The 21,947-nt window shown below is 40.5% G+C and overlaps 1 protein-coding gene across 8 annotated transcripts in view; it reads left to right on the top strand.

The window, feature by feature from the left end:
- ADGRL4 (adhesion G protein-coupled receptor L4) overlaps positions 1–21,947 on the top strand; it is a 211,682-nt gene that overhangs the window by 174,498 nt on the left and 15,237 nt on the right. For all 8 annotated transcript variants that reach the window (XM_059727988.1, XM_059727991.1, XM_059727990.1 and 5 more), the window contains 8 exons: positions 1,548–1,727; positions 1,820–2,003; positions 4,220–4,336; positions 6,199–6,392; positions 9,170–9,340; positions 10,516–10,719; positions 14,647–14,867; positions 14,979–15,045. In XM_059727988.1, coding sequence (XP_059583971.1) covers positions 1,548–1,727; positions 1,820–2,003; positions 4,220–4,336; positions 6,199–6,392; positions 9,170–9,340; positions 10,516–10,719; positions 14,647–14,867; positions 14,979–15,045 — 1,338 coding nt within the window. The remainder of the gene's footprint in view (positions 1–1,547; positions 1,728–1,819; positions 2,004–4,219; positions 4,337–6,198; positions 6,393–9,169; positions 9,341–10,515; positions 10,720–14,646; positions 14,868–14,978; positions 15,046–21,947) is intronic.

The following is a 21,947-nucleotide window of genomic DNA, read 5'->3' as shown; positions in this document are numbered from 1 at the left end:
TCAGAAGTGTGGTAATCTTTCAGGAATTTCCAAATGGCAAGTTCTTGAAGTTATACCTTTCTACATTAATTATGTGCTGTTATTTGTTTGTTCTGAATGAAAGTTAGGCAGATTATTTATAGAGGCAGAGTATACAAGTGACAAAATAGAAAATGCAGCAATAATACTCTTGGTTACCAATATTTTTTCCCTTCAGAACATTGTATGTTAGCTTGCATGTGCAAGACAAGGGAAAAAACATTTTTCCCCAGAAGCGCAGATTTCAAAAAGCAATTTAAATGAACTGGTAACAAAAGGAGTCTGATTTGATTGGATAAAGGACTCACAATCATGTGAATCATATGTACATGTACATGTTCAAATGTGTACATGTTCAAATTTTGTGTGAAACAGATTGTTTCAAGTATCAGATTTAAAAGTTTTTAACATAAAAGCTTTTTGCATGCCCAATTTAAGAAGCATTATATTAATAAGTTTAGTATAAATTATATAGAATAGAATACCTGAGTCTTAAAACTGAATACTTTTACATTTTAATAGATATATACAGTGAACCTGAGTCAAAGCCATGAATCCAAATCCTTCAGATTTTGTATTAATGCAAAATATTAAAAATTAATGCATTAAATTTTAGCTTGTAAACGTGAGCATGCCCTAGAGTTTTAGTTTGGAGTTAAGTCACAAACTGTGAGCGGCCTATTTTCCAGTTCCGTAAGGATGCCGCCAACGATAATGCCAAGCTTATGAAAACCTGTCCACCATTTAAAACCACAGAAATCCTTCCAAATTATCCAATCTAATTAGGGTTCCCATATTTGGGGATAAACCCCATTAGATTTAATATAATTAAATGTGACCCTCTTCATTGAATCAACCATAGAACTGCATTCAAAATCATAACCTAATCTCAACTTTCTTAGCCGCTATTAATGTAAACATTTTTGTAAAAAGTATCTAATGGATAATTAGTAATAATTATTATCAATAATTAATAATTTTAGTTTTGAAGTCATTTAGTTGTTTTTAGCCATTGAATAATGAGGCTTAACTAGATGATAGAATTCTGCTAGTCTCTAAATGAATAAATCAACGTTATAAAAACAAACTAACAAAAACTGATACCTTTCTTCTCCCATCTTTTAGCAAAGATTGAGTAGAAGAGTCTCTATCAAGTTGACACATATTACTAAGGCTTAATTATTTTTACAAAATAAGCTGCAGAGCACCTATTAATACAGTATAGAGCATTATGTTAAGAATTACAGAACTGTAATTATCAAAACAAATGAGCAAGATTTACTAATTTAGCATTATGCTTTTACTGTCTCTCTGCTTGGGGCCAAATGTGATCAATGTGATCAATGTGAATAGCAACATTAGCCCCAGGGAGGTTCTATCGACTTCAGTACCTCTTTTGGACTGTAGGAATGTCAGAAACTGTCCCTTGCTCACCAATTCACAACAATAATGAGCTGGTATTGTCATTTGTGGTTCTGCATCTTGAATTAATAGCTAAATATCTTGTGTATACTGATTTTTTCTTTCAGATTAGAAGCATAAAAGAACCCCTGGCTGTCCTACAAGAATTCAACAGGAGCACTGTAGGACAACTTTCACCTGTAGATGTGATTTCATATGTGGAAGCATTATCTGTATCTTATCCATTCCTAAGTACTGTGAATTACACAGTTTCTGACAAGGAAGCACTTACTAATGTGACTATTAATGTAAGTGACTTGAGCCTTACAACTGTGTTTTTCTTCTTTTATAAATAGTATAAAACTCCTCCGCTTAAAAAAAAATATTTTTATACTGACAGGTTTTTGTTAACACCATGAACAATTTTGTACAAAAGGATAAAATTACAGTCTGGGAAGCACTCCCTACAGATAACAAAAGAAAAAGTCTCACAAAGCTGATGCATGCTGTGGAACAAGGAGCACTACGCATGGCACAGAACTTCAAAAAGACAATGCAGCTAGATGTCATTACAAGTGACCTAGGTACAAAAACAGAAAACCAATCTACATAATACCTTAATGCAAATTATAATGTTTTTCAGCAAAGATTGTTAAAAGAAGAAGTGGTAATGTGCAGAATCCACAAGTATTAACTTTTATGAGATTTGCAAACCCAACCATTCATATTTTCGGGCATATCCTCATCTACTCATCTTCAGCTCCATACCTCGTCCAGTTCAGCTTGCAATCATGAGCAAGGTGGCGGTTTTCACAGTGCTTTTAGCACTGTTCATCTTGAAAACACACATACAAATTCCAAACAGAATGAAAATTTGAGCCACTACCAGAACTACATAAACCTTTTTTTGTTGTTTGTAATTCAGCAGAGCAATGTGAATTAGACAGGTTGCTTGCAAGCTGAACCTTGTGTTGGCAATGCACAATGTGTTTTGAATTTCAGGAAAGTTCACATAAGGATAAGGGGAAAGGGTATCAATTTGGCCATTATGCCATCCTGCCGTCTCCCTGTGTTGCTTATTTTCTGTATTGCATGATTTTTATGAAAACACTGTGGGTGGTACTTTCAAAAACACTCAGTTGCTGCCTGTCTGGTCTCTTTGAATCCATATGCGATATTGAAGCAATATGTTTAACCTTGGGTTGAGTATAGCAGAGTAAAGCCAAGGCTGAGCATTTTTAAGAACTGCTTTTGCTGTCTTCCTTTTTGTTATGACCAGCTATACAATTTCCCTTTCAAATCCTGTCTGACTAGCCTGGTTTCCTGTACTGATTCAAAATGATCCAGTATTACCAGTCACTACACACAGTACACCCTTATAATGAAAAAAATCCCTCTGTGTTCTTCTTTTGCTTCAGAAACTTTGTCTGTCCCCGTGGTAAGTGAGGAAGGGAGAGATTTCACAAAACAAGGGTTTGTTTCGAGTCCAGAAGCCCAGAAGGCCAGTTGTATTTATAATTTGTAGTTTGGCTTTAATCACATATGTGGCCAACCTCCAAAAATAGGAGCAGCTCACTAGAGGACACTGGAGGAAGGCAGATATAATACAAAGATGCTGCTTGCATCTAAAGAGATGATACTAAAGATGTATGACAGCTAACTATCTACTACCACAAGTACTGGGAATGTGGAAAGCCAGTTGGGAGGAGATGTATTGGTGATAAAGTAAATTATTGGGATCACTGGGAAAGAAGCCTCAATAAATATGGATCATCTTCTAGCTAAACTTTGTGAATTTTCTTGTATGCAGCCAAACTAGACCCAGACTCTTAAATATTTGACATTTTTCCACTGTTAGCACTAAAAGCAACTTTTCCACAATGCTGATGTGTTTCCCACAAACTTATTTTGTGACAAAAAAGGTCTCACTCACCCTCCACTGCATTTTATGGTGCAGTGTCTTAAGCAACAACACTTCAAAACTTTAGCCAGGAAGAACTGTTTCTTATGTCCTGACAAACATTTTCTGACAGCTGGTATATTGAATAGCTCATATTATTTTTGTGTGCTGTGCTATAAGCAATGCAGATGGTCTAGCTTAGTGATTGTAGCCCATCAGTCAAGTTTAAGGGGGTGGGGGGAGGAGCGCGGGTTTTGTTTTGAGTTTTTTAAAGGCCTGATTGACTTTTTTGTTCCTATTGTGTGAGATTGAAACTCTGCACTATAATGAACCAAGTAAAGAGCTTGGTGTCCTCTAATGTAGTTTTTGTCCTAAGGGGTGATACTTGTTTGTTTGCTTTTTGACAACACACATCATTATTTCATGGTGCAATGTGCATATGGTATCACGGATGGATAACTGTAAAATATTCACTTTTCAAAAATTGGCTTTTATCAAATGTTACTATTCAGTGGAGAATTTTATCCTTTGCTTTTTATAACAGTGATTTGTGGTCCCTTTCAGAAATGCATTTTTAATAAAGCAATAGCTCTTCCTAAAGTAACCTACATTATTCTTTCCAGTTCCTAATTTAATGCAAAGTAAATAAAAGACCATATTTCTTCATGGAAAGAAAAAGGTATGTGAGCAAAATGTATGCATAAGAATAACAAAGTCTGGAGGTTTAAAGCAAACATGTACTATAGTAATAACATTTCTCCTTGAAATATCTGGCACAATGGTATATTTTTAAAATTCACAATAATTATGCAATCCAATGGCACATTTATTAACCTAACTGTAAATTATGTTAGACTGTAATGGAACTGCTATTTGCACAGAATTTTTCTTCTTTTACAGCACTCAAGGTTTTTGCTTTTGATTCGCACCACGTGAAACACATTCACCCCCATGTTCACATGGGAGCAGATTATATAAAGATCTCTCCAAAGAAAAAGGAAGTACCTAACTCTAATGGTAAGAAAAGGCTATCCAATTGTAGCATGGTTTAAGAAGCACACCGCACACAAATGCAATGACTGTGTACTCACTGGCAAAAAAGCAGATGTAGAATTTATTAACTGTGAGCAACAACACTGGGCACAACAGGAGAGCACCAGTAAAGGCATTTTTAATGGAGTCTTCAAGCCTTGCATCCAGTCCTCACTGTGGATTCCACCATTGCCTCTATTGGCATGGGAGGTAAAATATACCTCTGATTTTTGCCAGATTTTTTTTTATGGATACAGCCCTCTTTTGCAAGTTTTACTATAGAAAAAGTTCTTCTAAGATCACACTGACAAATCTAAAGCACATTTGCAAGCAAGTAAACATAATAACTTCTATGTATTTGGTAACTAAAGGAGCATGTAAGGATGTTAAAAATGCTCCAAGCCAGGTCTGCACTATAACTAGCCATCCAAATTGACCGTAACCTGAATCGTATTAGTTGACCAGCAGGAGTGTAAACTCACCATCCCTAACCATCCCTCGCACTGAAATTATCCCCTTCATCAAAATTAACAAGGCAGCAGATAAGTCTTGAGGCTGCTGGGACACTACTGAGCTAAATGTGGTAATGTGTAAACATGTAAATAAATTACCACTCAGAAAAGATATCGTATCCAATGCCTTTGGAAACACACAGCCGTTTTCACAATTTCCCTGTGTAATTGTGATGGTGACTATATCACATTCAGGTACTAATGTGATGATGGGCGTATTAGGTACCTAACCAGGTGATGTGCCATTTATGTCAAATAGCTCCACACATGGCTGAAATGAGTCAGAGTGGAAATACAACAGCCATTTAATAGCACCACTCTGCAATACTTCAGGACAAGAAGTAGCCTCCAGCTGAAATAATGTACTGCATTGTTTTGAAAGGATAACATGCTTATCTAAATTATCCATGAATGATAGTGTAGACTAAGTGCATGGGCAGAGGATTTGGGGACTTAGAAGACCTGGGTTCCTATCCCTGACTCAGCCATAGAACTGCTGTGTGACCTAAGGCAAGCCATCTCACCTCTCCCTGCCCCCCTTTCTCTGCCCTATTTTAGTACGCCTTTTACATTTATCAAGGAAACTCCTCAGGGCACAGACTTTTGTGTATCTGCGCAATGCCTAAAACAGTGGAGCCCTAGTTTTGTTCAGGATTTTTAAATACTACTAGTTATAGTAGCATAATGACTATCAGTAATGATAATGAATTAGAATTTTATTGGAGAACCAGAATGCTCAAAACTGGCAAAACAGCCTTATCTTCTCAAGGTTAATCTTGTGTTTGCAGCTAATGCAGATCTCATTCCTAACAGCATAATAAAGACTGGTTTGAATACTGTCCCTAAAGGACACATCCCATTAATCTCTTCAGTACCTCTTCCTGTAGCACTATGGGTTTCTTTTCCTTATATGTCTCCCTGCCAGTTACTGACCACTCGGGGAATCCTGGCTCCACAGGAGTCAGTGACTTCATCAGGACAAGAATTTTACTCATTTTAGTTTACAACACCACATTTGGCAACACCTCACTTGCAGCCCGAGGTAGACAGCAGTAAGCATGTGTTGTTGCAGAAAATATATCCATGTATCCTATTTGACTTTTCAGTTTGAACACACGTTTTTAATTCTAATGGAAGTAACATTGCTTTAAATAAAGCTATATTTCTTTGTCTCTAAAACATTTTATAAATATTCCACAAAGATTCCATCTGTTTTGCATATTTTATGCAATGGCAGTAATAATGTCTATTGTTTATTGTTTCCTTAATGTCTTCAATTTTGTTCTACTATAAAAAGCCCCACAAACTACTTAACACGGTCTGTTTGATTGATAGGCACTGTTGCAGTTGTGTTTCTGCAGTATAGCAATATTGGCTCTTTGCTTTCATCATCTAAAAACCACTCGTTGAAAGACAGTTCAGAGGAGAGAGAGACAGTAAGCTCATCAGTTATAGCTGTCGCAATTAGCTCAAATCCACCTACACTCTATGAGCTTGAAAAAATCACATTTACTTTAAAGTATGTCAAGGTAAGATTTTTTTTTTAATCAACTTCTGAAGAAAAAGGAGCATGCTAATTATTTTGTTATGTGACGTAACACACCTACTGGGTTATGTGTTAAGACATAGTGCTATTATTTGCTTATATCCATTTAGTTTAATTAGAAAATAAATGACAATCTTGAATTTGGCTCATTATGTGCAGTATATTAAACACCCTGCCATTGAAAAGTGTTGTTGAAATATGTCATCAGCAGCGATGCAGGTTTTCCCTGATAAAACAATCACAAATTCTCTCATAAAATATCACAAATTCTCTGATTAAACCCCCAAAATCCTTGATTAAAATGAAAAGCGACTATATATATATATATATGTATATATATATATATATATATATATATATATATAGGTATCAATTGAACAAAATTTGTTTTGATATATTTACAATTTTAAAGTAATTTTGAAGCCTACCAGTGCCTCAATCACTATCATTAAATAAGTTCTAAATACCTATATATTTCGGTATTTGATTTTAAGTTTTTTTATCATGGAAGATCAGAGCTCACCCTGCACCCTTAGCTCACAGAACATAGATCCAGGCCTCTCACTCCCAAGCTACAGCCCCCGACAGCCCTGCTGGCGCCCCTCAACCCCCACCCACACACCCTGCCCACCGCAGCCGTGCTGGCTGTGGCCCACAGCAGCCAGGACTATAGGGCTGGGGACCCAGGTTGGCAGCCTGCTGCCCTCCGCAGCAGTGCCCAAGCCCTGTCTGCCACCTGCAAGAAGTTGCAGCTGCAGCAGAGCAGAGCATGGACCTTGGCTCCCCAACCCACTGCTTTTCTGGTGCAGGCTTGGGTGAGGGGTGGAGCCGGCACCCTGCACACAGATCTGGGGGGTCTCTGGTCCCACCACACCCCGCAGGAGTGTGCACAGCAGCAGGGAGCCAGCCCCATTCCCAGACCCCCAGATGAGCCACCTACGGCCCCATCCCACTCCCCACTGGGGCCCTGCAGTTGCGTATTCTGGCCTCGGGCCCCAAGCCCCACACACTTCCCAGCTGGGCAACATCCCCAGCCCCAGCCCTGCCCAACTCACTCCCTCCTCCCTATGGAGGCCTCAATACCCCTCCCCTGCCAGACATACATGTGGGAGCTGCTCCCCAGGCTGCCTGGCAGCCATGTGCATATACATGCACATAGAGCCCCCTGCCTGACTGCCCTCCTCCCACTCCCCAGAAAGCTATTTGCAAAAGTGCAAAATCTGCAGGTTTCTCCATGAAAATGAAAAATCTACATTTTCCTTGGGTGAAAGAGGAAGTTCTCATTTTGCTCTGTTTTTCCATGGGAAATGGAAAACCTGGACCCCTGGTCATCAGTAAGAATTATATATTTGTTGAGCTGCAATGTTAGTAATAGTTATAAATGCACATAGAGAATCCTCTGGCTTCCTACCATTTTGAATTTGGGTAACCCCTTCAACAGCTCATTAAATTATTTGAACTAAGTATGGAAAAAGGTGGAAAAATACTCTAAATCAGGTTGCACCATATTTGAACAGATGTGAATGCAAAACCTGCAGCACAGCACTGTAACATTGCCATTGGTTCTGAGCCAATAAGCATTCCTTTAAGATTGATGAGAACTTTGCTCATCATTTGACATGCACGATTTTTCTAGTCTTTTTTTTGTGTGAACAATAGGCTACATAGTGAAAGAATAATCAGAGTGAGGTCAACAAAGAAGCAACTCTATTTTAACAGAACGGTGGGCAGGGGAGCAGAGTTTGAATGCAGTAACCTCTGGTTTCAAATTTGGCTGATATATTCTGTGAAATAACTTTAATATTTAGGATAGAAACCATAATTTTGTTTTATGCTAGTATAGCTCCTAATACTACAGGTGCATCTACATGTGCTGTTAGCATGGAGCAATAAACTCCAGAGCATATCGCGCCAGAGTTTATTGTTCCCGGGCACCACATCTTCACATGCACCCAGGACTGCAGCACATTGAGCTGTGTCGGAGCAGCCCTGGCTGGCAGGGAATCCCAGGGGTCATAGTGCTCAGAGTGCTGTGGTGGGGCTGGTTGGGGCATGAGGGTGCTGCATTGAGGGGCTAGCTGCCAGGCAGCCCCACACCAAAGCACCGTCTCATGCCCCAGCCAGCCACATATGTGACTACACATGTGTTACTGCCGACTAAAGAACACCACTGCAGGATAGTACTTATATTTACAAGTACTGACCTGGGGCACAGTTAATTAGTTTCCTGCAGCCAAATAGGGTCACTCGTGTAGATGTTAAGACTTTACCAAGGAGCTAGTTAAGCAGCTCCGCAGTAAACATCTTGTGTAGATGTGCCTACAGGTTAATAGCCTTCGTAGTTAGCAGCGTAATGCCTGACATGTCAATCAGTCTAAATTGGCCTACAAATGGCCCATGCCTTGCTAACAATCTTATTTATGAGATATTTAGGACAAATCTCAGTTTTCTGCATTTCAGTGTATGCATATACATTCAGTTGATATAAGATTCTAACACCTTTGTAAGCAGCAGGAAAGATGGTAATTGGATTAGCCTGGCTTGTTTAGTCTGGTGTTAACTGGATGAATCGAGTGTTTCAGTCCTGTGCCATATTTTAATTGCTTAGAAAAAACCCTGCAGCATGTGTCTTTTGTTTCACAACCTTCTTTTAGTAAAATGTAATTTTTAATGAATTGTTCTGGCTAATGTAACAGGAGTCTCTTGTTGGGATATTTCCCTGCCTTTTGCCATTGGTAAAATATCTTGTTTCTGCTCCAGACTGCAGATAAAAATGTTAAATGTGCATTTTGGAACTACTCGGCAGACACAATGGATGGTGACTGGTCCACAGAAGGCTGTGAGCTGACACATTCCAACGCTACTCATACCTCATGCAAGTGTAATCATCTGACTCATTTTGCTGTTTTGATGTCGTCAGGTGGCTCTGTTGTAAGTGCTATTTGTCACTTAGCATTTTACCAGATAGTTGTTCACATCCTCATTTAATATATCTTTCCAAAGTTACTGAAGTACTTCTTTTCCTTTTGGTTCCATCATTTCTTTTTCTCATTCCAGCTTCAAACTCCAAATTTATCATGCAGAATGAAAACAACCCACCCCCCCCACCCCCCACCATATGTGTTTGAATTTCCTTATGCCCCATCTACAATATTATAGAGCAGTAATGCAACAAAAAAACTTGTTCCAAGCATACAATCTGCTAAAGCAAGTACTAAATGACTGAGCGGTAACAACTACACAGTCAGGCACATGTGTAGATGTGCCCACTGTGTACTTCATGCTGATAGAGGCTGCTGTTTGTTTGCTAAATAGCATCTTAAGTCTTCAGTTCAAATATAAGCCTTGTGTACTGTCTAGACATAGTTAAAAATAAAGGAAGGATAATCTCTAGGCCTGTATTTAGAATCCAAACTTAGATGCATTTTACGGCTAACTGAATCCTGCCCTTACTCTGGTGTGCAGTTACTTATTTCAGAAGTTCCTTTTTCAGAATACAAGCAGCAAATGTAACTATAGTGCTGCACAGAATATATGTGTACATAATCATTTAAGAAGAGCTAATATTTTAGACAATATCCATGTTATGTATCTCAAACCAGCTTTTGTTTTAAACCATTACGAATTCAAATTCTTGTTTTGACCATACCATAAATTCAGTACAAATGAGACCCTAATGCTATTCATTTTTCACTCTTTAAATCACTGATGTAGTAATGAGTCCTTTTATATGAGTGCTTTTCAGGTTATATTAATACATTTACTGTTGCAAATATATTTGTTATGTACTAACAAATCATAATTTTAATCATATTAACACATACTAATATAAATATGGTATGTTTAAAAATAACATATTGTTAATGTAAGAATATTAAAATACACGTGTATTATAATGTATTCATATTTTCATGAATATTATATCTGTCTTAAAAATACCTAATACTTTTTAGATTATCAGAAGTGTACATTTGTTCACTGAAATCCTACAAACTGTTTTGATTAATGTTTTGTACAAAAGGAAAGGGAACTGTATTATCAAATGAAGCTTTTTTGACAAAGTACAGAGCTATTCTCTTAAACATTATATTATAATTTTCCCCCAGGATGTTACAAATTATAATATTCTTACAAGAATCACTCAGCTAGGAATAATTATTTCCTTGATTTGCCTCTCCATGTGCATTTTTACCTTCTGGTTCTTCAGTGAAATTCAAAGTACTAGAACAACAATTCACAAAAATCTCTGCTGCAGCCTTTTTCTGGCAGAACTTATTTTTCTTATTGGAATTAATATGAACAATAATAAGGTGCGTAGCCTTTCCTTCTTTATTTTGCATGTGTAAAGTAAATGTACAGCATAAAGTACCATTTTCCATATAGCACGCAAGATTTTCTAGTGTTAATATGAATATTGGTGTACTGTTGACTTCCTACTATATGTGTTACTTATGGTGAAAAGAAAATGGTCTTTTGAGCATACTTTATTTAAAGAAAAAGGGACACATTCTTAGTGGGTGTAAATTCATACAGCCTAATTGATTTTCTTAATGCGGTTAGATCAGTTTACACTAACTGAGAATCTGGCCCTGATATGTTTGGTTTTTTAACTTCTATATCCAAGCTGTTTTAGTGTTTCCTCCAACAAATAATTTACAGTGTGAACAAGTGTTTTCTGCAGTTGGTCTTGGTGTAGGTGGTTTACTTTAAGCCAGTCAGCTGATCCCAGGAACAGCTTATGTAGGCTTGCAGGAGCCTCAGGAGAAACTGTTGTAAGTAACTCAGGTTGGAGGAGAGACAGGTGGGATCAGGGAGGCTGACAGGTCTGGGGGAGAGGGGTTGGCAAGATACGGTGGGGGCAGGGACTGGCAGGTCTGTGAGATGTCAGGTTGCCCAGTCCAGGGCAGAGGGTTAACAATACCCCAGTCAGGACAGGGTGTGTGGAGGTGGGGTGGAAATAGCATATCCCTGAGGCTGGGATGAGCAACTGAGTTTTCCCAGCCCCAGGGCTGCTCTGTGAATGCAGGTGTTCACAACATCAGCTTAAACCTTTCCTAGAACAGGACACTCTGATCTTGATCTAAGTTAGTACAATTCCTCAAATGACCTAACTTAGATCAGGTGCGCCATTTTTTCCCCCAATTTAATCCTTCTGAATGCCTGCACAATTGGGCATTTAGACTGACCTAATCCTGGTCAAGTCAATCTAAATGTAAGAGCTGTATGCACCCTTAGGTGCTGTACAAAGCAATGTTGATGATTCATTTAATTGTATTCTTCTCTGGAAGTCAGTACTGAACAAAGCCCCAGCATGGTACTAGAGCCACTGCAAGAGGTAACACCTCAACGCCGACTTCCAGAACTGAGGTTCTGTCTGCATACTGTCACTTCAGATCCCAAAGCACATAAGCAGATGAAAGGTGGTATAGAGTGCAGTGCACCCTCAGCAAGTTTGTAGATGACACCTAGCTGAGTGGAGTAGTAGATACATTGGCAAGTAGGACTAGGATTCAGAGAGACCTAGACAAATGGAGGATTGGACCAAAAGAAAGTCCACAAAGTTCTATAGGGACAAGTGCAAAACCATTCACGTAGGATGGAATAATCCCATGCACAAACTGAGGACAAAGTACAGACTGGGGACTGACTGGCTAAGCAGCAGCTCTGAAGACAAAGGGTTACGGTAGACAATAAATGGAATATGAGCCAGCAGCATGCCCGTTTTGTGAAGAAGGCTAATGTCATACAGATCAGCATTAGTAGGAGTGTTGCCAGCAGATTGAGGGAAGTGATTATTCCCCTCTATTCAGCACTGACGAGGCCATATCTGGAATACTGTGTTCAGCTTTGGGCCCCCAACTACAAAAAGGATGTGGACAAATTGGAGGGTCCAGCAGAGGGCAACAAAAATTGTTAGAGGGCTGAGGCATATGACTTACAAGGAGAGACTAAGGGAACTGGGCTTATTAGTCTGGAAAAGAGAAGACTGAGGCGGGTATTTAATAACCACTTTCTACTACCTGAAGGTTGGTTACAAAGAGGATGGAGCTAAACTGTTCTGAGTGGTGGCAGATGGCAGAACAAGGAACAGGGGTCTTAAGTTACAGCAAGGGAAATTTAGGTTAGATATTAGGAAAAACTTTCTCACCAGGAGGGTAATAAGGTACCAGAACAGGGTATCCAGGGGGCATGTCTACACAAGATGCTAACTGTGCAGTAGCCTAATAATCCTGTGGAGTAGCACATCACAGCACAAGCAGTGCCAGTACACTACTGTGCAACATTGTTAGGCTACCGCGCAGTAGCGTCACTAAAAAGCCACATGCCAGTGCTACTGCACAGTAACTCTGGTTACTGCACATTAATTTAGTAGTTGATTCTACTAAATTAAATGCACAGTAACCCCTGAGCATTAATCCATGTGTAGAAACTCCTAGAAAGGTTGTGGAATCTCCATCCTGGGATGATCTAGTTGGGTATGGTCCTGCTTTGAGCAGGAGGTTGAACTAGATGACCTCTTCAATTGCCTTCCAACCCTAATTTCCTTCAATTTCATGATTAGGGATGCTAATCCTTGTACCTTTGGAAGATTATAGTTCATCTTGATATATTCTGGGTGTGTCTACATGTTCATTACTACACCATAGTTATTGCGCATTAAGTTTAGTACTTGCATAACCACGCACTAAATCAATACACAGTAACTGGTGCTACTGTGCAGTAACATCATCACATAGGTTTTTATAGATGCTAACTGTGCAGTAGCCTAATTCTACTGCCCAGTACTGTATTATTGTGCGTTTTGCCCAGCATGCTACTGCACAATGTTATTAGGCGACTACACAGTTAGTGTCTCATGTAGACATACCCTCTGTCTACCTAAAATACCCCTGTCATTTATACAGTGCCCTAAACCACTGGTTAGCGTTCCTGTGTGCGGGTTAGTTGAAATAATCTCTACATACCCCTAATCAAATTCACAAAGCTGTGAAAAGGCTTTTTTAGTCAATGTTTATTAAGCAACCTTGTGATTTTTGATGAAACATGCTACATAATTGTAAAACAGTAAATGTTATTATTTTTAAATTAGTGTGAAAGTATTCTAATAAAGTATAGTTGCTTAAACTAATCTTTTTTCTATAATATGTATTGCTGAATGGTATTTTAAATTGGCTGGAAAAATATCAGCTGATATCCCTGAGACAGCACTCCGGTATTGATTCACTGAGGAGTATAATTGTGCAAGAATTGTTTTCTAAAAGAGTTTCCATAAACTTTAGAATGACATTTGAAATAACAGCCATTTTATATTGGAATCAAAAATTTAAAAAATGCACGTTGCTTAAGTCAGCACAGTGTATAGACTACTTATCTCTAATTACAGGATAAATAGAGTCAATTCATATCCTTGATTTATTTGTGTTCAAGATATTGGTTCATAGAAAAGTTAGTCTGGAAGGGACCTCATGGGGTTATCCTGCTTTAGGCAGGAGCATCCCTGACTAAACCATCTCAGCCAAGTGTCTGTCTAACCTGCTTTTGAACATTTTCAGGGATGAAGATTTCACAACTTCTCTAGGTAGCCTATTCAAAATCTTGACCACCCTCATAGGCAGAAAGCTCTTCCTAATCTCCAAACTAATTTTCCACTGCTACAGTTGCTGTCAGGGCCTTCTCTGCAGTTCTGCAGTTTAGCCAGTAATTCCATAGTGTGCATCTGTGCATGCAATAATTCCATCCAAAATGCAGGACTTTGCACTTGTGCATAGCTTAATTAAAAACATTAATAACTGAATATAAGTATATTGTATATATTACCAATATTTTATTAGTATATTACAAATTGCTAAAGAAGAGTAACAAATAACTTTTTGTTATTTGATTATTTTTTTTTACTAAGGCACGTACTTGCAAATCATGGTTAAATTTGGACTATAATACTGTCCTGTGGGTATGTCTATACAAGACGCTAAATGCACAGTAGCGCTAATACACAGTAGAATTAGTCTGCTGCATACTGGTGTCACTAAAAAGGTGTGTGCCATCACTACTTCACAGTAGCTCTGATTACTGCGCATTTAGTTAGTACTTGTTATTACAGGTATTAAACTTAAGGCACCATAACAATGGCATGCCCTGTAATGATGTTTTAAAAAATTGACTGGGAGCCTATATGGTAATATTAATAAAGTAATTACTATTTATGACATTTGGCTTTCTTTGATTGATTTTTCTAGCTCTTCTGTTCAATCACTGCTGGATTGCTCCATTATTTCCTCTTATCTGCCTTTGCGTGGATGTGCATTGAAGGCATACACCTGTACCTTATAGTTGTGGGAGTCATCTACAACAAGGGATTCTTACACAAAAACTTCTATATATTTGGTTACATGAGTCCAGCAGTAGTAGTTGGAATTTCAGCAGCTCTGGGCTATAAATATTATGGCACTACAGAAGTGTAAGTTGCTATTTATATAGGCATTTCAAGCACTAATATGTATAAGAACATTGAGTAGTTTTCACAGGAATCGAGCACATTTCAAGCCATTCTGTACTGTTTACTTTTCAGATGTTGGCTTAGCACAAAGAATAACTTTATATGGAGTTTTATAGGACCAGCATGTCTAATAATTCTTGTAAGTATAATTTCCTTTTTTATTATAGTGCATAAAACTGATTATAAAAGGTGTTTAATAATCACCCAGCTATTGCCAGACTAGCTTTGAATGGTAATTATAGGGTAGAATTGACTATTTTAGACTTTTTATGGTGTCTCTAAATTATTTATATGCTGCACATCTAAATACTTTACAGATCTAAAAAACAAATATTTGCATGTTTGGCTAAGAAAACACCATTTCAGATCTGGCTGTGTCCTCATTTTCTTTTCCTTTTTCTTTTCTTTTAACCTAAAGGTTGGAGATATTCTGTACAGTATTTTTAGTCTATAAGAAGTAGCATCTTCACATACCAGTGGTATCTCAGTATGGCTCAGCAGGAGGTGTATACAGACACTATACCAACAGACAGATAATCTGGTTTTTCAAATCTTGCGTTGCTTAATCTTTTATCAGTGATCCGTCATCTCTGAAGATTAGGCTGTCATCTTTATGGCTTTATCATTCCCATGTACCCTGTCATCATCAGAGCTATTTTAAACTAAATTGCGACGTCAGAGAAAAGAACCCGCTATTTCATATGGGCAGACAAGTCAAGTATTGATAGCCCTATTTCAACTGTGAAGAGGGCCTTTTTAATTCTTATTGGAAGTGGTTTCAAACCTGCAAATTTGGCAGGTATTATATGTTCCATTCTAAATCAAGCCATTTTTGGTGCCTCAAGAGCATTTTTAAGTGCTGTAAAGTTTAACAAACCATTCTAACTGTAATTGGGCATCATTGTGTGTGAGAAGATTGACAGCGATTTGACAATAGTAGGAGCTATCAGGAGGGAAAGGTGCAGTGCTGAAGCCTTGTGGTCTATGGTCAATTCAGTTATGATCTTCAATGGCTTCTTTATTTATTTGGTAATGAATTTGCAGATTTTGAAAAAGAGGAAGTGAGAATGCCTTGGATTATTCTCTGTTCATAACTGCACCCACACAAACAACTAAATCCATGACAGAGTATGCTCCGTTTTCAGTGTACTGTCTGGGCAGCTCTGTGATTTTTGAAAGTTTGCATTACTTGCTTTGGGTGATAGCAGAAGGCTTGAAATCCAGGACAGAAGTTTACAAGGCAGTTCAGGCAATTGGTTCACATAACTGTACTGCTTTGAATGCTTCAACCCAGGCAGTTTCTGTATTCTCTGAGGAGGGTAGTCAAAGCTGAGACTTAGACGGTGAAGTCAGTGCCAATGAACTGGATACTGGTAACATTGCTTCCATTTTTTGTTGTTCAGCCTTCCTATTCAATGTGCTAAAGTAGGGGTGTAACAAAGTTTACCCTGTTTCAAAAGCAGTGAGAACTTAAAATCTATTTTTAATTAACAAGTTCTGTTCCTTTCTGTGAAGCTTTCCAAGCGTGCTATCCACATAGAGCCTAATGTAAAGTCAATGGAGAAATTGCCAAGAAACAGAAAAACAAACAAACATAGAAACAAAAAACCACTCTGAACAGCAAATGTACTTTTGTTCTGCGATAAACTGATAGAATACTGGAATCTTCAAATGTAAAACTATAAAAACTTGCAATTTCAAGCTTGCTTTTAATCCTCAGCCTAATGGACTAATGGCAGTGAGTTCACAAGCTTTTCCAAGCAAGCTGAAAGGGATTTGTACACCACATTAAAAATCTCTGGCGAACAGCTCGCCTCAAATCTAATTCTCTCTCAGAAACATTACATTTTTCGTCAACAGGAAAGCCTATGTATTGTAAATGGTACTTTCTGCTTTCATGAATGGGGCCCTGGGAGATTGTGGTTTGGGATTATAAGTAATATGCCTTTGAGAGGACATGTAAATGATTAAGAACAGACCTAGTTTTGTACTGATGGATTCTCTACCTCTGGCTGTATCTGTTTCAGATAGATGTGGGCTTTAAATCTACTGTAATAATAGCTAAGTATGAGAATCCCTGGTTTTTATCAGAAGTACAAGCTAAGATCTTCTCTGATAACCCAAACAGTTTCACTAAGTCCAAAGGTGTTTCTTCATTAATATGAAGGTTCATTTAGAATTCTGAAGTATAAATGAGTGGCCTTATTGATCCTATCTAAGAACTATTATTATTATTATTAGATTGGTGACTGTACATAAAAAGGACTAGGTCAGAAGCCTACTAGATTGAGTTACGGAAGAAAGGGCATTTTAAACCTTTGTAAATCAAGCTGCAAACTGAAGATAATTTCTGCAACTTATTTCTTCCTCCAAATTCTTGTAATCTTTAGAACCACAACCATTTGGACTAAAACTATACTGCAGATTAGATCAAAGCAGGCAAGTATGAAGAAATTATTTATAACATGAATTTAAACTTTTTAATAGAAAATGGAGTTTATCACAGACTTTAATGGAAAAAAACACACATGCCACAACTGTGCGCTTGATTGAAGCAAATACAAAAATCAGCTTTAGTGATAAAATATATAAAAATAATAATAATAACCCTGGGACCTTTTCCCTTTTTTGTACACTTTTACAATCATAATCTCTGTGTAATAGGAAGGATGCAAAATGAAGAGTATAGTTTAACTACAATGCAGTGTAGTTGTACTTTTGATAAGTAGCCTGGGAAACATATCAGGTTCAGCTTAATATAAGCTAATTCTTCCAACATAAAGGTAAAGACACTACTTTTACCATTATAGTAACTGGTAAGATGTGCAGACTTGGTGTCCTCTCCAATGTCACCCTTTTGACTCCACTATTATGAAATTGGCATACCAGAATTGGAATCAGGCTAGGAAAGTATCATAGGTAGTAGCATTCTTGTCTATATAATTCAGTTTAATAATAAGATCTTTATCAGTGTAGTCAGTATCATTTATTAAGATGCTTTTGGTAATCACAAAATATATATTTGATACCTGACACCAGTCTCTTGAGGATCATAGTGCTATACAGTCAGGAAACTACTGGTGCATTTCTTCTCCCCTTTCTGTTGTGTGTTTTCAGGGACACTGGCATGGCCTGGCTCAGATACAGGCAACAATTGGTAATTGTGGTGCTTGCAACTACAAAAATGGCTTATAAATGACTGCCTACAATTTCCAAAGTGTTCTTGTAAACTTGGCTTGAAAAGTAGAAGCCAAGATCAGTTCCTAAGAGAGGTATTACCATATATGCGTACTCTTTATAAAGGGTCCCTATACAGGAATGGAATGCTAACTGTAATGAATAATCAGCTGTAAAATAGAAATATTCTAATAATTGCAGTGATTGATTAACCATAGTGTTTTGAACTTTGCATGTATAAATGAATGGGTAAATGAATAAAATATACAGATTGCAGTTGTAAAATACAAAAACATGACATGTGAGTGATGAAAGCAGGCTGCCAGTAGATTAATGCTTTTCATTAAGAAACTGCCTGCATATTCATTAGAGTTGGTCGATTACTTAAAAAAAATATTCATCAGATAATTTATTTGATGAATTTTACCCTTATTTGTCAAATAATTTATTCAGCAAAAATGGTAAAATTAACTGAATAGTGCATTCATCATTAGTATTTGACAGTTCTAATACTTATTCAATTCTGTAGATTTGAGGTTAATTCAGGCTTAGCAATATTGCTGCAATCAATGCAGGAAAGGTGCTAGGCAAAGCTCTTACTCTAGTGGTTTCCTTAACATTTTCACACACCTTTAATCTGGATTGTTCCTATTGATCATATCTTTAATATAAAAATAGTTTTAACAAAAGTAATACACATATAGGTATAAGAAACTGAGCATAATTTACCATACCATTATTCCAATTTTAAATACAATGTACCTCCAATTTCTTGCAAGGACTTTTAGTGACCTTATTATTCTCTGTGAACTCCCTTCTCACTGAATGGCTTTAGAAGAAGGTTCTTCCGCTGCATTTCTTTTGCCACTTTGGATGATCTGGTAATAAACATGGCACAGTGGACAAATCTACACGTGCATTTGCTGTGGCACCAGCTTACTCATGAGTAAATTATTTGTGAGGAAACAATGCTGGGCAAGCATCTACATGTGCAGGGAAGCAGGAACAAATTTGCTGCCAACCAGCTCCTGCTTCCTAGGGCCCTGCAGTGGGCTCCTGTTGCCACTGGTGGGAGCTCCAGGCTCTGGCTGCAGCTGCCAGCAGCTGGCAAAACTCAAAAGGCAGACCCATTCACTGCCTTCTAACCAGCCACTTCCCTGGCCAGCAGCAGCATGCCAAGTACAGGAATAGCACACAGCAGTGCTTTCCTTGTTGCCTGTGCCTCCCCGTGCTATGACTACTCCAGCCCCTGCCCCTGGAAGTGACAACTAGCACCCTGAGCTCCTGCTGGTCATCACACTGGCCCTGCTGGCCCGCCGCACTGAGTGCCACCTGGCCCACAACCGTCTTACCCCTCCCAGCTCCCCCACGCACAGCAACCACCTGCAAGTGGTCTCATCCCATCCAGTAGGCAACACCCTCCACCTGCCACCTGTCTTGGCAGGCTATGTCCTCCACCCACCAGGATTGAGCATGCACTATCTGGTCCTCCAACGCCATGACCAGGAGGTACAGGAGGAAGGTTCTGTCCTCTGGCAGAGCCCACATATCTGCAGGGCCCAAGCTGTGGGTGGTGGCAGCCACCCCCATTCCTGGGGCAGGAAAGGCCAGGCTCCTGGCAGCACCTTCTGCCACAGCTCTAGACCCCACTGTCCCTCCACTCCTCCTGCAGGCCAACTGTTCTGCTGAGCTTCCACCCAGCCCACAGCAGCCAGGCTCAGGGGGCATGGGGCTCCTGGATGACTGGGATGAGGAGCTGCCTGTGCCCCTGCCTTCCCCGCAGCGGGCTTTTCTGGGAAGGTGCCCTGGGGCAGCCTCCCCACCATGCTACCACTGTGTCCCAAGCATGCCCCTGCTGTGTGTGCCACAGGTGGTGCACAAGGAGCTGTTTGCATGAACTGAGGGGTGCTGACCCACTATGCCCTGCTGATGATGATGGCCATGGTGACCCAGGCACATCTGTGCACCTAGCATGGGACCCTGAACTTCAGCAGTGCAGGGGAAAATCTGGGCTGCCCTGCAACCTCTGCCACTGCCTGGAGGACTGCCTATGCCCAGACTACAGGTCCCTTCCCTCCGCAGCTGAGGAGGACATTGCCGCCATCATCAATGCATTCCTCAACCTGTGAAAGCCACCTACTTTGGGGCCACTGACTGCTCAGTAATGTTTTGCACAATCTCCTGCCTCCCTGCATGCTGTGGGGTGGGGGAACCTGGGGCCAAGTGAGTGGGAGTGGGCTGGATGGGTGCTCAGGGTAGCAGTAGGGAGGGCCTTCCCCTCAGTGTGGAGATTACCACGTGGCCAGGGCTGGTGTGGCTGGTGACTCCACATGATCATGGCTGTCAGTAACAACTTGTGTCTCCAGGTTATGTTCTCAGATGGCAGGACACGGTAGGTGGGCGGCCACCTGGGGAACCCCCCAGGGAGGAGCTGGCACTGCTGGCAGCTGGTGGTGTCATGGTCAGCTGCACCTCATGCCAGGGGCTAGGGCTGCAGAGTTGATCTGGCAGGCACTAGCCTGGGCTCCCCAAGCTGCCAGTGGAGGGTGCGGCCAGATAGCTTGGTGGGATGGGCTGCTGAATGCCTGAGGGGCCCTCCCCCAGTGACATGTCACCATGGGTGACATGGGGCAGAGGCTCAGGCAGGCTGTCTGTGCTGCTATACACAGCACAACTGCAGCCTAGGTCCCAGGGCACGAGCATGTCCATCAGTTGCCACATAAAGGACATGGACTTATGGTCACTCCCCAACAGACAGTTGTACTCAGTGATGGCAACCCACTGTGTCCACAAGGCCTTGACATTTATGCGGCACTGCCATGCCAACTGGTTGTGCCCATGCTCTTGCATCCAGCCTGACAGCAGCGTTCCCTCTAAGCTGCATGGCATGCATGGCTGTGCACACCGCACAGCTTAGAAGGAATACTGCCTGACAGCCCCTCATAGATGTGGGCATTGGAGAACCCAAAAGGCTCAAGCTGGCTCTGTACCTCTGCCTCTCCCCACAGCACCACAAGGTCACCAGTCTTCTCCATGGACCAGCTGGGGCTGTGGGTGGCTGGCATGAGCATTGATGAGAATGAGGCCATCATAGGTCCCACACCATCTTTCTGGATCTCCATGTAGCTGTCCTTGTGCTGCTGGGCCTGGACAGCTGCCTGCAGTGCCTAGCTCAGGGGCCCAACGTGGAACTGGCAGCCACAGGGCAAAGTCAATACTGCACAGGCTCTGGGCAGGCTGCTGGGGGCAGGCCACAGGTAGGTAGAGCTGGCTCTGGCAGCCAGAAACTGCCTGCAGCTGGGCCTGACTGCTGGAAGGCCTGGCTGGAGCCTGTAGCAGCCTAGAGCAACCTGAAGGCCTAAATGACATGGGTCTGGCAGCTGCACACCACTGTGGTGCCAGGCAGCAATGCTGGGGCACAGACAGCCTGGGACAGCTGGCCTGTAGCCTGCCCAGGAGGACACAGTGGCCTGGAGTGCCCTCAGATTCCCTCCTGGTGTGTCCCAGGGCCCAAAATGCCTGAAGGCTTTTAAAGGTCTGAGGCACGGCTGACATAGAGGCAGCCCAGCCCTGGGGCCAGAGAGGCTCCCAGCCTGGAGCTCTGGGGCTAGCCTCAGGATGGCCCCCCCCCCAGTGGCAAGGCTGACCTGGGTGCAAATTTGCTCTCAGGTCATGTCTACATGTGTGTTACTGTGCAGTAACTAATTTCAAGTAAATGTGATACCTGCATTTGCTTAAAAATGGCTCTTAGTCTTCCTGATAGCTTCTTTTATTTAAAGCCTAATTCTCTATAAGCCACGTCTCCTTGCGAGTGCTCACTCAGGGGCACTGGAGGGACGTTCCACTCACCAAATATATTCTCTG

This window comes from Alligator mississippiensis, chromosome 5 (genome assembly GCF_030867095.1).
Source record: "Alligator mississippiensis isolate rAllMis1 chromosome 5, rAllMis1, whole genome shotgun sequence".
Lineage (NCBI taxonomy): Eukaryota > Metazoa > Chordata > Crocodylia > Alligatoridae > Alligator > Alligator mississippiensis.
The sequence above is the reverse complement of the archived record's forward strand: the minus strand, read 5'-3'. Positions and strand labels throughout refer to the sequence as shown.